This window comes from Pipra filicauda, unplaced genomic scaffold, assembly GCF_003945595.2.
Source record: "Pipra filicauda isolate LSUMZ 115617 unplaced genomic scaffold, ASM394559v2 scaffold137_size4652046_pilon, whole genome shotgun sequence".
NCBI lineage: Eukaryota > Metazoa > Chordata > Aves > Passeriformes > Pipridae > Pipra > Pipra filicauda.
This window is the reverse complement of record NW_024103851.1, coordinates 621,150-637,717: the sequence shown is the minus strand read 5'-3', so window position 1 is coordinate 637,717 and position 16,568 is coordinate 621,150. Positions and strand designations below refer to the sequence as shown.

The 16,568-nt window shown below is 35.7% G+C and overlaps 1 protein-coding gene across 1 annotated transcript in view; it reads left to right on the top strand.

Annotated features, from left to right (window-relative positions):
• Positions 1-16,568, top strand: part of CNTNAP2 (contactin associated protein 2) — a 1,021,678-nt gene that overhangs the window by 681,461 nt on the left and 323,649 nt on the right. The window contains exon 12 of the mRNA XM_039378395.1: positions 9,580-9,699. Within this exon, the coding sequence (XP_039234329.1) occupies positions 9,580-9,699 (120 nt within the window). The remainder of the gene's footprint in view (positions 1-9,579; positions 9,700-16,568) is intronic.

Here is a 16,568-nt window from a genome sequence, read left to right as displayed (position 1 = left end):
CCTTGAACGACTTAATTCACAAAAGCACCTTGTTAAAAATTGGTGTCTAATTATACTTCTGTCTTGTGAAGTCTGTAGGCTGACACTGTTACAAGGATGCTAATTGCCTGATCTATGGCTCCTAATTTAAAATCACTGTTAAATTTGTTTAAAAATCCATTTTGGATCTGCCATTTAGGTTTAAATTAATCTCTCTTTGCTCCCCCCCCCCCTCCCGCCTCCCTCTCCCAGCCCAAAGCAAAGAACAAAGTTGAGAGAGAAACAGAAGCACCTTTGGTTTTGCCATAAATTGGATGGTTTTATCTGTATTTGTAGCAAATTCCAGGTTGCACTACTATGTGGTAACTCAAATTGTAGTTTTCACCCCTAAAACAGTAATTTTCTTTATTATCCCAGTGGCAAATAAACTCGTGCTCTCTTTCTTATTCTGATGGCAAAGCCTCTGCTTTGTTCCCTTTGTTACCACAATGGTAATTGTCATGTTTATCACTGACATAAATGAGCCTAGAGTCAACTTGACACAGATTTGCCACATTTCCATATAACAGTATTTTTATTTTTACTGCTTTATCATTTTCTCTCTGTTTCTGCAGGGTGTATTTGAATAGTGCACTAATGATGAGAACCCTTTATAAGTTAATTAGCTCACAGTAGAAGGCAGAGGGAGAGTGTGAGGCAGATATAGGAGCTTTCAGAAGGCTGAAGCTTAGACCAATGGCAGTGGGAAGAAGGCTTATGCTCAGTTACAAAGGAGTTTTGTTGTTATAAAGTTTTAGTGGCATGACAACCAGTGCAACCATGGACTGAAATGAACACTAGTCCAGCCATAAAGTACTGAATTTCTTTCTGTTGGTTTACCTTCCCAACTAATTAAAAAAAAGTGTCTGTTTTTATAGTATTTTTTCATTTATATAGTACATGACTTATAAGTAAATCATATTATATGTATACTATTATTTGTATATATATAAAACACAACAATGTATTTCCTTTTGGAAGCTATTTTAAGGATTTTGAGATGCAAAGGAAGAACTATGCTTAGGAGTTGTTAACCAACTGTAGAAATAATGGTTGAGGAAAACTGCTGGTTTAGTTTTGCATGTTTTGTTTTTTGGGGTTTTTCTGTTGTTTTCTTTGTTTTTTTTTTTAAATTCAGTTTTGTAGAAGTGGGATTTTTAGATGGCTTATTTACCTTGTAGTTCATAGCTTATGATTCTGTGAATAAAGAAAACATTGTTTGGGAATGAATTAACAGAAGTATAACTTGTGGAATGTGCAAATTAATCCCACTGTTCTGGGCATGTGCTGAACTTCATGAAAATTGGACAGCCCAGAGCAGAGAAAGAAGAAGAATTTAGCACCTAGAAAACACAACCAGTGGTCAAAATTAACAAACTTTGCCTTTTTAACGTAGAAGTGAGATTCATGTCAGCAAATAGACAAAAGATAGCTGCAAGAAGGAGGGGTGTAAATTATTCTCCAAATTAATGGTGGATAGAAAGAGAAATTATGAGTTTAAATTGCATCAAAGCAGCTTCACACTGTAGAAAGTGGGAGAAATGCTGATGCTGGAGGGCTGGTGGAGCTCTAGGCTGCCTTGATGTGTTGAGGAATTTACATAATTTTGAACAGGAGCATGTCAGGAATGATACATGGGTGTAATTTAAGCCTTTTTGGGAGGTAGATTAGATTGTCTTTGAGATTCATCACAGCCATGTGATTCTGTTGTTATACTAATTACGATCATGAAAAAGATTCTGATTTTTGTCTCAGCACTTACTGCTTCAAATATAATTTGAGGAATTGAACTACCTTTTCCCGCAACATCTTGTCGAATAATGGAGTATTTATTTAATGTGATGCTGAGAGTAACAGAATTCAACCCTTAAGCTTTAAGTTAACTTGTATTTGGACTGTCATGAGTAAAACAGTTGTATGGTATATGAAAGATTGTTATTAATCTCACATGGTGACAGTGAAAGGATGAAGCTTTGAGCTCCTAATATTCCTGTGTTTGTCCTAGCTAACTATGAGAGTAAACCAAGTACCCCTACAATGATCGTAACCCAGAAAAAACAAATGAATCTCAGTTTCACTGTGACAGTATGAGAACATGCCAGGGATTGTTCTTGTTTGTGCTCTTGGGATTACAGTGCCTCAGTTCAACTTCCAGCTGTGGAGGTAACCTAGTCATGGCTGAGAAATAGTGCTTGATCTTGGTTTTACTGCAACTGGAAAAATTATGCATATGCCCTGTCAAATACAGCTGTGATTTGGTGGACTTGTTCATGGTACCTTCCCATTTTCTCCAGTTCTCTTATTTAGAGTGAAATTTTCCAGTTGCTTAATGATATTTATGTGTGAAAATTGCATTTTTGCTGAATGGCTGTTCATGTATAGCAACATTTTTTTAAAAGCAGAAGAAAATTAATATTTTTACAGATGCAACATGAGCATACAAATTGTAAGTAGTATTGTCAGGAGTTTAGAGGTTTTAATTTACTTGAATTTTCAGTTATATGTGAAGCCAGGAGATGCAGGTTTTCTGTTTTCCATTGTCTTTAATTTTGAGGTGATATTGCATTGGCAAGGGCATGTCACTTTTGGACATTTCATTATTCCTTGGTTTTTACCTGGATGGAAGTAATTCGGTTGTAAATAAATGCACTGTGACTGAATCTAGAATTGTTGTAGTTCTTTAGAAAGAAATTTCTGGAATTCTTTAGCATCACAGTAGATCCATTTCCAAAACAAACAAAAAAACCAAACAAAAACAAACCAAACAAATAGAAACAAACAAAACCCACAAACCAAACCAACCAACCGACCAACAAAAAAAAAAAAAAAATTCCTAAAGTTACTTTAAATCTTGAAATTAATCTTTTTATGTGCAAATCATGTTTAGGATGTGCATAAAGCTGTAGCTCACTGAGAAACTCAGTTTACTTCCTGGATGTGAACTTCACCGCAGTTGCTGACATGTTCAGGTGCAGTTTCCAAGTGCTCATAGACTGGGCACAGAAACTCAGTATTGCAGCCAGCCAAGTGTCCTGGCATCTTCCTACTGCTCTGGGATGTCAACGTGAGCAGCCACGGCTGGCTGCTTCCTGGATTGTGAAGGCCAGGAGCCTTGAAGGTCTTACTGGAGCCTTACATTTTACTTAAAGTTCTGCTTCCTGTGTTTTTTCTCATTAAGGTATCCTAATTCTACAGGGTCATCCTAGCTGCAAGTATCTGTAATTTAATGGTGCAGCTTGTGGTGAACAACTCTTGGCTGGATATCCAACTTCTGGGTGTGCAGAAATTGCTCTCTCTAAGAGTCCATCATAAATTTAGTTTGAAAAACTAAATGATGTTGTAAGAAGTTTTGTCTAGTTAGGATTTTATGTTTATTCCTCCTTATCACCTACTTTTGTTTAGGGAAGGGTGTTATTTTAGCAAATATTTTGAAGATACTTTTAAATCAAGAAGGACTTTTGGAAAGGGCTCTTTGGTGGTATACAGAAGCTAGACCAGGTGTTTTATTGTATTATTGTGTAGCAGACAAAAATAGCAAGGAAAAAAATCCCAAAACAGAAGTCTTGGTTACCTCAGAATCCTTCTGTACAGGGTCAGATTGCATTTGATGTCTTTAACATGTCAGAACTCCTTTTCAGATGAGTGTACCTACACCTAGAAAGAAATTGAAGTGTGTTGAAATTGCTCAAAGAATTTTAGATACCTGTGCAGTTCTGTATCAGAATGGTTATGGTTTCATCTTCAGTTTTAGTTTCTTCCTTCTGTCACCATTTGACTGATGAGGGTGATTCTCCTTGGTTTTTGATTTACAATTAACTTTAGATTTCATCTCTCCTAGCTGAAGGTGTTAGGACCTTCTGTAAACTGACAACCTAAAAAGGTAGACGTTTCCAACTGAATTTGCTTTTGCAACAGCGAATGAACAAAGGCACCCCTAACATTTTGGAACTTGATAAAAGATATTTACATTTAAAACTCATTATAATCAATATCATATTAAGTTATGGTTCTGCTAATAAGTAAAGATTTAGTTAAACTTTTGGCTATTTTTTTATATGAAGGATAAGTACAATAATTATATTATTACAAACAAAAGAAACTAGTTTGCAATGCAGAACATTTTTGAGAGAGTGCATCTATACGGTATGAGTCTCTAGCAACGCTTCCATCTTGAAGTCATATCTGAAAGGGTTACCTCTCACAGTGTGAGATGTAAAAGTAGATATTTGTTCACACTTGGTTTTGGCTCACTTTAACAACACGTTCTTATTCTAAGTTAACTAAAACTGGAAACTGAAATTTGACTTTATTTTAATTTTCCTATTTTTAGGCATAACAAGGATGAGTTCCAAATTACAGAAGTTTTATACTCAGACTTTAAAAAACTGGCAGACAGGTTTGGTTCTGACCATTGCAGCTGTAGTCCTACCAAATAACAAGAACATTGAAGTAGTGTTGCATCATATTGGCTTTTTGTGAAGCTTTTAAAAAACTTTTATAATAAACATGAGGTAGTAGAGAAAACCAGCAGCTTCAAGTATTCTTTCTGGCAGAATACAAAAGAATACAAAATATATATTTTCATATATAGCTTGCTTTGAGTCATGGTGAGATACCTAGTTCTCTTAACCTATTTAAAAAAAATTGTGAAAGATCCCATTTCTCCGCCAGGTAGCATTGGAATGGATAAGAGGTGGGTATGGGTTTGTCGTTAAGGTACTGCACAGAGAGAAACTTCTGCTGATAGGGCAAAAACTTAGTGTGCATGTGTTCATGCATCAAAACTAATTTTTTAAGATTTTCCATTTTTCAATTGATTTTCAGAATATATGTTTTAATAAAGCAACAGATCTTATTTTATTCTTTAAAATAAACCACGGGTATGCCATTTCAGTGTGCAGCTATTTCTTGAGTAAGCTTGAGGGTTTTTTCCCCCTTCCTTGTATATTTGTGCTTTCAACCCATTCGGGGCTCAAGAGTTGTAACCAGCTTAAGTGACATAAATCCAAGCACCTCACAGTCTATTTAGCTTTTGGTATTTTCTAAGTTGAAAGTACTGAAGAGACATAGTTGGACTTTGTGGATCTGATGCACTGCCTATTTTTGTCACTTTTACTATTATTTAATTCAGAGAATCATAGAATTGGCCTGGTTGGAAAGGACTTCTGAGATCACCAAGTCCAACTCTTGAGTTTCTGCCTAGACTAAGAAATCTAAAGAAGCTTGATGTTTCACACCAAAAGTTTTGGTGAGATTATTTTTTTAATGGTTTTGTTTTGGTTTTTTAAACTTTTAAACTTCATGTTAGAACAGAGACAACCCTTTCAAATTTTATCATGAAATGGATTTGGTGGTCTCTGTTTGATCTGTGTCTTCAGGTGCTGGGATTTTTTGTTCATTTGTTTGTTTATGCTGAGGGGGGTTGTTTATTTGTTTTTCTTTCCCATTTTCCAGAAGAAGTCAAAGAAAGCAGCACTAAAAAGCCCTTCTCTCTCTCCCTCTGCCTTCTCTGTATGTAGTTGTATGCAATTATTTCTACATATTTGCACGTGAACACTGTAAACTTTATATCCAAATCTTGAATTTTGCTTACTTGTCTTTTCTTGGCTCTGTTAATTTTTTTACTTCTTTATTGTAATCTTAATCAGTTTTCTCATTTAGGCTGTTTCGATTCTGCCATGTTCTCGTCTTTGTATTCTGTTTTTATTTTCTTCTGTGTTTTAGTGTATTTGGGTCACTTCCAAAACAATGTTCCTTAAATTTTTGTCCTTTCATCTATTCTAGGTTTCTTCTGAGTTTCTCAACTTCTATTTCTACCTATTCTCCTTTTGTCTTATACATTACTGGCCTTTTTGTGTAGAATTTTAAAAAACAAGTAGTGAATTATAAGGTGATCCTGTGCTGTCTTCCTTTCTACATCATCTTCACAGATCACAGACTAAACTAGATTGGAAAAGATCTCTGAGATCATCGAGTCCAATCTCTGACCTATCACCACCTTGTCAACTAGAGCATGACACTAAGTGCCACATCCAGTCTTTTCTTAAACACCTCCAGGGACAGCGGCTCCATCTCCTTCCTGGGCAGCCCATTCCAGTGGCCAACCCCTCTTTTTGTGGAGAACTTTTTCCTAATGTCCAACCTAAAACTCCCCTGGTGCAGCTTAAGAATGTTTCCTCTTGTCCTGTCACTAGTTGCCTGGGAGAACAGACCAACCCCCACCTGGCTACAACCTCCTTTCAGGGAGTTGTAGAGTGATAAGGTCTCCCCTGAACCTCCTCCTCTCCAGGCTAAACAACCCCAGCTCCCTTAGCCTCTCCTCACAGAATTTGTTCTCCAGACCCTTCAACAGCCTCATTGTCTTTCTCTGGACATGCTCCAGCACCTCAATATCCTTCCTAAATTAAAGGGGCCCAGAACTGGACATAGTACTTGAGGTGCAGCCTCACCAGTGCAGAGTACAGGGGAAGAATCACTTCCCTGGTCCTGCTGGCCACACTGCTCCTGATACAGGCTAGGATGCAACTGGCCTTCTTGGCCACCTGGGCACACAGCTGGCTCATGTTCAGCTTCCTGTCAATCCAAACTCCCAGGTCCCTTTCTGCCTGTCTGCTCTCCAACCACTCTGTGCCCAGCCTGTAGCGCTGCCTGGGGTTGTTGTGGCCAAAGTGTGGCCTGGCACTTGGTCTTGTTGAACCTCTACCATTGGATTCGGCCCATCTATCCAACCTGTCCAGGTCCCTCTGCAGCCTTCTACTACATTTTCTACTTTGACATCTTGGTATCATGTCTTGTTTCTTCCCCTTCAGAGCTGCCTTCTCTCCCTGGTGCTTACTGCTTTTGTTCTTTTGTTTGTGTAAGTGGCTACTCTTTGCCATCCATAGTCAACAATAAGATCTCTTTCTGACATCAGGTGTCTTCATACACCCGAATATGAACTGCTGTGTCCTATTGTATCTTAATTATCAGTTATTTTGTCAGTATATGAAATTCACTTATCCCTTTATTTTGTTCCTGTACTCCCTGTGAAGTAATTTGTTCCTGCTCATTGAGTTAGAACTTACCCTTTCATTTTTGTTTATTCCCCTTTATAAAGTATTAATGCAACTACAAAAATGACCTCAAGTTCCACCAGGGGAGCTTTAGATTCACAAGAACAGACTGTCCCAGGAGGTAGTGGGGTCATCATCCCTGAGAGCGTTCAAAAAATGTGTGGATATGGCACTCGAGGACATGGCTTGGTAAAGAACATGGCAGTGGCAGTAGGTTGATGGTTGGACAAATGACCTTGAAGGTCTTTTCCAAACTTAATAATTCTATGATTCTACACATATGTACAACACTTCCCAGAAACCTGTCACACACTTATAAGAATGCTTTTCACAAGTTGAATTTATTTAGAATATCCTATTCTTTTGTCTTCATTTGAAGAGCAATCTTAGTTTCTGTTATTTGGTATTCAACATAATATTGAAGTTTAACAAAACCTGACATTCAAAAGCAGCCTGTTCTGTGCTGTGAAACTAAATATTACCTATGTAACACTTTCTATTTTTTCCATTCCAGAAGAACAGAAAGAATGGTGTTGTATCTAAACCCTTTAATTTTCTATAAAAATATTCAGTAGGGATGAGTGCTTGATTAAACAGCATAACTTGGCTTGACTTCCATATAACAGACTTTAATGTTGTTTTCTGAGTTGTAGCAGTATCTCTGTACAAAGATTGGCCCGTCATCTTGAAAGGAGCAAACTTGGATAAAAATGTCATGTGGTCCCACATAAAGGTAGAGACAAAGCTCCCCTAGTTTTCTGAAAGAGTTTGGAAAATGAAAACACAAAATTTCTGCAAGACCATAAACAGTAGTTGTCAATTTCTTGACTTGACCTGGAATGCATCTGTTAAAATTTGCAACTTGTGTCACAGCAATTATACACTGACAGTGTTGGTATGTTATGGTTATGTTTAGGTAGCATGTAGAGAGTTAGAGAAATATTTCTGAACAAAATAGGTTATGAATTCCTTATGAAATCTGCATGAAGTGTCTGAAAACAGACACAGAGTCTCCTTGATAATGAAAGAATATTTTGGCCTTGGTTTGTGGAGAAAGGGGAAATGGCTTGGAATATTGAATGACTGAATTAAAATGTTGTCTACTTGTACAAAATTGACTTTAAATCCTGTAATGAACATATAAAACCTTCCAGGAAATTCTTTCTCTTGTAGCATTCACAAGGAAATTACCTTTATAGATAGACATCTTTATAGACAGGTAACAGTCTTTAGCTTTGCATTCATTCAATATCAAAATTTGAGATTTTTTTTAATTTGGCTTCACTTCCTGTGTCTTGATAGTTGGTTAGAAGCCTTTAAATGTGTGTGTGTGTGATCGGTCACTCATCATCATCAGAGCCCAGCAAAACAGCTCGTCCTTATGGACATTTGAAATAAAGCCAGTCTTAGCAAGGAGATTGCTCATAAGAATTGCCAACAAATTAGATGAATTTTTAGAGTAGATATGAAATCTGGTTAAACAAACATTTATTTCTTTTAGCAGCTGATTGATTGATTCCAAGCAAAAAAGCTTTACCATCTGGTCCTTAGACAACAAAGCAGAATTACACATTCCTTTTTTAAAAATTTGATTAAAAAATATTTATATAATTTACCAGGTTTTTTTATGTATATAAACACACCAATATATATAAATGACCAATTTTACTTTTCTTATGCATAAAATTATTCATATTTAATGCATGTGACTTTATAATAATCATACATTTCCAAGAAAATATGGGCATTGCTAGAAAAGCTTCTATCTACAATGCTTATTCTTATGCCTGAGCTATTCATCATAACACAATTTGACAAGCAGTTTTATGACTTGAACTAGAAAGCAGTATTCAAGGAAAAATTGAAACAAAACCCTCTGCTAAATCAATTAAACTTATTCCAGTAAATATTGTGAAATTTCAGACCTTGCTGGAACAGAATATTAGTTATAAGGGTGTGTAATAGAATAATTACAGAGCTGTGTAGAGACAGGTATTACATTAATGAGAAGTTTTACAGTTTTGAAACAATGTTATTCTGAGTGGTAATAAAACACAAAAAATTCTAAAATTTACTGAGAGAGAACTTGTAAGCTTTTTCTCTCGAAAGAAAACTAAAGTATGTTTTATCAATAGAAGTGTCTCCATTTATAATGTAAAACTTAAGCCAGGGTATAAAAAAAGTTATGAACCAAAGTATTTTCAAAAATGGTTTAAATATATTCTTGAAAGAATTTGGTTGTTCCTCCCTCCCCCCCAAGTTGTCGGAATTCTCTTCCTACTCTGGCTTTCTCCCACATGTCAAAAAATGAAATGATATGACTTAAGTTTTTAGTCATTGCTGAATTTTTTGGAAAGATACTTTGTTTTCACTGAACGTCAGTGACATGACTTTAATCTCAAAGGTATAGTTCTTGATATATAAATAGAGTCAATTTATTATCATTATGGATTTTTTTCCCCAGGATATGAAAATCCTTATTGCTGTGTTTTGTTTTATTTCATTCCAGCTATTCATGAACTCTCTTGTGAAGCATACAAACACTTGGGCAAAACTTCAAATTACTACTGGATAGATCCAGATGGTAGTGGGGCACTGGGACCTTTGAAAGTTTACTGCAACATGACAGGTAACCGCATTATATTTGCTAATTCAGTTGGTTGGGGTTTTTGTGTGTGGTTTTTGGTTTGGTTTGGTTTTAATGTAGTTGGAAGAAAGAGTCTATTCATAATTCATATTTCTTGTAAAAAAAACATAATTGCTAAGAGCTCTTCATGAGAGGGATCATCAAATCTGTAGCTATCATTCAGTATGCTCTTAGAAAGGCAGTAGCTAATCCATTTCATAAGCTTTTTGAATTGCAACTATTAATTAGTCTTAATAGGTCTTTGTATCCTCAGTGGTTCATCATTTAAAAAAAATAGATAGATATGGCTATTTACAAAAACTGTTGTATATCAACATATTTGAGTTCAGTAATGTCTGCAGTTAATGAGGTACTGTAGAAGGCAGCTTACCACAAGAGCCAAGGAATAGAAATTAATCACAAAAGAAACAAAACATTTGAGTTTTCTTTATTGTCTGTATTTTAAACTAGATACATCCTTCTAACACCAGTTAAACTCTGGAGATCATATATATAACTGCATTAACTTATTTTGATTTTTTTGTATGTATTGTTTTCTGCTTTTAACACTTGCTTTGCATTCTCACAGAAAGTATCCTGTCTTAGTCATCTGCATTGCCATGCTAAGACAGGAAAATAAGATAATTAAAAAATAAAGGGGAATTTTCTTCAGTGATAGTATATTATTTCTTTGTTCTGTTAATGCATGACAGTTGTCTCAGTACTTCTTCTGATATAAAATTTTGAGTAGCTGATACAACATATATCCTCTGTTTTTCCCCAAATGTCTGTATAACAAGTTTAAATTTCATTCTTTTGCACTGGAATTGTGGCATGTGAAGTCTTCAGACTTCAGCATCAGTAACGTGAAGGTGACGACACTATCATAAATTGAAAGTGTCTCTGGCTTTTTAGAGATCAAAATTGCTGAAGCTGCCACACCTCTTCTGGGGGGCAGAAACCCAGACACACCTGGGCCTGTGGGGTGGGTTTTATCCAGCTCGGATGGGAGAGATGGGGAGGAATGCATGGCACACGCAGCAGACCCCAGATCAACTGCTTATAGGTACACAGCCTGTTGGAGACCCAGAAATAATACCGCTGTTTCATGCTGCCATTAATGTATGTATTTGTATAATAAATGCATACCTTAAAACGAGCCTAATCTAAGTTCTGGAAGTGCTGTCAATCCTACTTGGACTGGAGAGACTGTTCAACCTGTCAAATCTGTTCTGAGACACAGGTGTAAAGGCAGTCTTTTAGATCCTGAGCCATTTAGAGCTTTTTAAATCATAAGTAGCACCTTGAATTGTATCAGTAACTAGTCAGGCAGACGCTGCATGAAACAATGCCAAGAATTGCTGCTATTTAAGAGATTTCTGCTATTCAGAACTGCTGTGTTCAGTGTGAGTTATAGCTTTTGGTTACTCTTCAAGGGTAGGAATGTAAATTAGAAATATACCACCATAGCAGTGTCAGGGACAGAAAAATACATCCATCCAGTGCTACAGTATTGCTCATTCATGATAAATGTAAATATAGAACAGAAGATCCTAGTAGCTTATTCAACACTGTGTAATAAAAAGAGATAAGCAAAAGTAATAGTTTCATTTTACTAGTGTTTCTCGTATACAAAAATTTCCAGAGTACATAAATGTGACCTTTACCCAACCAGTGCAAGATCATGAACATTACGATACATGATTTAGTGCTCTTTCCCTTCATTTGGATATGACACATACTGTGGAAAAATACAGTTTTTTGTTTCAAATGAATTGCTCTCATCAGCAACTCTTTGCTATGAGAAAAAGGCGTTTTGCACTAATATCCATGTAACTATTGCAATTTTAAAACTATTTAAAATTATTTCTTCATTACAATGCCAATGACTGCAAGAAATTTGTGAAAATTGATTAGAAGTAATTCTAATCTCTGCTTCTGAAACCGAGAGTTGTTCTCAGATAGCTTAATAAAGCTCATCATCTGTGTACATACTGTGTAGTGCCTATACATTGCAACTGCTATAACTTTAATTTTCTTTTAATTAGTGGTCATCTGAGGCACTGAAGATGGGACAGTAGAGAACTACATTTTTAGGAGAAATTTCACAACATCCTAAATCTTTTTCTGAATCTATATAGAGTATTATCAGCAACATGTGTACTAGGGAAGGGACAGAATGAGCTTACTTGAGGACTTCACTTTGCTTCATCAATAACACAATTCTGTAGAACTCTGTAGCAATGATACATATCTTTTCATATAACAAAAAGCATATTAGATTAAGAGCAGAATTCTCAAATAATTTTAGTATCAAACTTGTGCAAGTTTATGGTATTGCTAGCACTATATTTGAAAAAGAACTTAAACTAGCTGAATTACAATTAATTCTTTTTTTCATGACCGTGAAACTAAATAAGATACGGATTTAGCTATGATGAATAGTATGTGGAGTATACTAAATGAAAAAAAAAAACCAAAACGTTTCTTCATATAGCAGGGTACTGATATTTTATTTTAATAGAGACATCCTTAACTGTATTTTCCTCTCTACCCTGTGGCAAATCTAAATGTACTTATTCTCCTACTATTTTAAACAAACATCTCTGTTTTAAATTACTACTCAAAATGCTAATAGACATTTTAAATATCCCCTCTTTCATTCAGGTGAATGACTAAAAAATAATGTAAAATTTAGCTTGTTTCATTCCTAGACAAAACGAGTCCATAAGGTTAGGGTAACTTATGAAATTAGTATCAGTCTTTGCAAAACAAGGTGTCTTAACAGATGTGTACTACTTTCACCCTCACTGAAGTATAGATTTACTGGTACAAAATGTTGGAGAGTAAGCTACACTCTCTCTTGACTGTAAACCTTCTTGTGGCAAGTGCAATATCCCAAAAAGCCACTGAAATTGTATACTGAGAAATTATGTGTTTAGCCCTTTACTATATTGTATCACAAATATTGAATCACGAATTTCATTATTTCATCTTTATATCAGCATTTCACCTGCAGAGTTTCTAGTCAGAAGGTGTTGGCTTACCCAAATGTGCCAAAAAAATATTGAAAAAAAAAAAAGGAGAGAGAGAAAATTATGGTGCAGTAGACATCTGTCTAGGCATATTTCTGGGCATAATACATATCCAACTTGCTTTGCATTCTCAGTTTCATGATGAGACCTGCCCTTCATAGATGTTGCTGCAGTAACTAAAGATTGTTCTGGTTTTTCTGAGATGTGCTGGCAATTCAATAGTGCAGTTAATAAAAATACGTGTATGTGCATGAACAGAGCAGTTCACGGTCTCTACAAACAAGTCTGTTCTCAAAGAAATCCCAGAGATCCCCCCTCCAATTCTCATCCTTGTCTTCTCCAAATAAACTCTGTACTCAGTACTGTGTTCTGATAGTGAAGAGGAACCAAGAACTTACATTTTATATCCTTATAGTGGAATGAACATGTTTGTGATATCACATTCAAACTATCTAGTCCTGGTGCAGTAAACCAGCTTTTAAAACCTAGAGCATTGCTGCTGATGTTCAGCAGTTTCCCAAAGACTTCTCTATAGGAACTATGTAAATTTTACGAAGTTTTGGGGTTTTTTTGATTGCTTTTTTGCTTTTTGTTTAATAAAAAGAAATATTGGAAATGTTTAGAAGTAGAAAGTTTGAACTTTTCAAATTAATACACTTTTGGAAAAAGTATTTCTTTGAAGTTGTGATGTGGCATAATTTTTAACCATTAGACTGCTTTTCAATTTAACCTTTTGTGACTAAATTCAACGGGGAATTCTTTAAAAACTCTGTCATATTAAGGCTGAGATCTTACCCTCTTTCAGAGGCAAGTCTACAATGCAAAGTTAGACTCTGATTCAAGCAGGTTATTCCAAAGTTGGAAGGTTCCTATCTCAGTATGCAGTCTGACCATTCCTGTTCTCTCTTTAATTGTCATTGGACCCGTAGCTGCAGTGGAGAGAATTGCTCTTTTAAGGTATTTGTTAGAAGTTGTAAACTTTCAGTATATTACAGCTTCACCACTTGCTCACTGTGATATTTCTGAATCTCTGAGCCTGATTCAGTTTCCTCTGGCAGATTTAGTTTCAGTCCATTGAGAAAGACACAAAAAATAGTTGATATTACTCCCAGTTTTTTCTGTTTCTCTTTTTTTGTCTGTTTGGTACACGGAGGATGGGGAAAAGGTGTCAAACGAGTACATTTATTCAGATCTTGTGCATTTGTCCTGCAAGAATTTTCAGAGTCGAGAGTGAGGAATAAGCAGAGGGACCATAAGGACTTAGTTATTTATCCTAATAGCTATATGGGATGTCAGTGGGAAAGGTAGATCAGCACTCCTGTGGTTGCTTGAGGCTTTATGCTGAGTATAGGGAAGTATTAGCCTGCTGTTTCTTCTGCTTTATCATTTCGAGTACTGATGCAAAGTAGAACTGAAAGGTTTCATATTCTATTTTACCAGAAGGTATGTCAGTTAATTTTTCCTATTGGTCCTGAAGTCTTTATGCCTCTGTGATGTAGCTTTTATCTCATTTCAGGATCCAAATAGCTACAAGCATAATGCCTCCATTTGAGTGGTACTTACCCTATCCCCTTTCTAGTACAATTCTTTTGCCTAAAGCTGCTCATCTTCAAACAGTTTGAGAAATCATTATGCATATTCATAGTCTGTCTCATTAAGGTCAAGCGTACAAGGTGTCTTTTCTACCCACTCTCCTCTTTCCTCTCTGCTCTCTCTCTTAATTTTTTTTAACAGAAATGGAACGTGTAATAATTACTGCAATGACTTTCAGAGTAGACATTAAACAACCATAACTGTTGTATCCTGTGATTTCTCTGTCTTCTATCAGTAAGTAGTGGGTCACTGGAGTGCTTTGTACTATGACATATGTAGAAACATATGGCATGAATATAAATGTGCCATTCATCACTACATACCGATGAAAAGTGCTCTAACAGTGGTAAATGTTTAATTCTGTTGCACATGTCTGTATAATTAGTTTTTTCAAATGAGACTTCTTGCCTGAGACCTGATTTACTGAACTTCAAAGGTACCAAAACTTTTATTCATACATATATAGAAATAGATGTGAAACAAAATTTTAAGCAATTTAATTCAATAAATAAAAGTAAAGCTCTTTTTAAGTATAGATTCTCTAGTTTGATGGAGGAAGAACTTAATGTTTTTTAGTTGTTAACTTAAATAGCATGAATTTATACACGTTTAAAGGCAATAAGCAAAATTTTGCTATTGGACAATGCTAAGTTATTGAATGAAAATAAAAATATATAGACCTTACCTAGTCTATTCTTACTGCAGAAAGCTTTCAATACAAATATTTAAGTCCTTTGCCTAAAACAGAGGAGGAAAAATGGCTTCATTACTACATATGAAATGAAGGGGTTTTTTCGAACAAGATCTCATAAACTTTTCCATCCACTGTAGAGCTTTGTTTTGGAGGCTTTTTAATAGTCTGTCAGACCTTAATGTACTAAAATTACATTTGAGAGGTAAAAAGAGGAACAAATATTTAAAATGAATTGAGGCTGTTCTTGCAGTGTCCGAGCTTGTTTCCTTGAAGATGAAATGAGCAGGAACAACCACAGAAAAAGAATAAAATGGAAAGGCAAAAGCATCAAGCCGTTTAGGACACTGTTTTTGTGCAGTTGACTTATCAAGGTAGACTCTTTGTATAAAGAAAGGAGAGAAAATACTGACAAAGAGGAAAATAATAGTCACTGAAACATCAGGAGATCATGTCTAGAGGAGCAACTCTAATGGCAGACTTTCTTCCTAAGGTGAGTTCATCCTCCAAGCATCAGAGTAAAATAATAGACCCATGAGAGACCTGGAGACAGAACAGACTATGTTTATGTCTTTGCCTGCCAAGTTGGCTGAAATATTCTGCAGCTCAGTTTTAGTTCATTGATTATATTTTTCATCTGTTCTTATTCGCAAGGCATGCTCTTTTTATTCTAGGTTTCACTGGTACGTCATTTTGGTTTGTAATCAGTTGGGGGGTTTTTTTGTTATTTTTAATTTATTTCAAATTTGGCTTCCTTGCTCATTGTGGTACTTAACTGTATCTCAACAAATTTGGCTAGTGCATTTCTTCCCTGTGCTATGGAACACCGTACTGACTTAGTAAGAGGGTGATCCTGGGTGCTTTTCCATCTGGATACAAACTTTCCAATCAGCCTCACTCAGCTGACAGACTGTAATTGTCAGCCTTTACCTGGACTCATCTTGATTAGATGCAGCTTGCTGTCTGGAGTCCTTCTGAAATAAATGAGGACGTTTTCCTGTTTGGTTTTGCCTCGGATTAACACTGAAAAGTGATGTTGTTAGGTTCTTCTGTGCTTGGCAGTTACTGGGGTTTGACAGGTTAAAGCTACTACCTAGATGACAAGGGATGACTGAGTATAGTGTGTTGCTGTGTTTTGTGACAGCATATTGAGTTTGTTAGGCTTTAAAGGATGGAAGAGGAAAAGATTACAGCCTGATAAAACCATCCTTAAGGGCCATGTGATTGTGAGATTGGTTTTTATTACTTTAATGTTCAGAATTTAAGCATACACTGCCATAGAAACAGTCCCTATGCAGAGTTGAAGGTATTAATAATCTCAGGGCTCATCACAATATGAAAAAGATAATTTTTTTAAAAAAAACATGAGAATTAACACCTGGTAACTTCATTAAACAAAACTATGTCCTAACAAAAATGTGGTGTCATAACTTTAGGGTTTGAATAAATCACATTAAAATCATGTGATTCTAAATCGTGTTGGAATATCTCTAGATATTTTCTCCAGTCATCCTTGCATGTGTAAAAAATGAAAAGCTAACACAGTGTGCAAT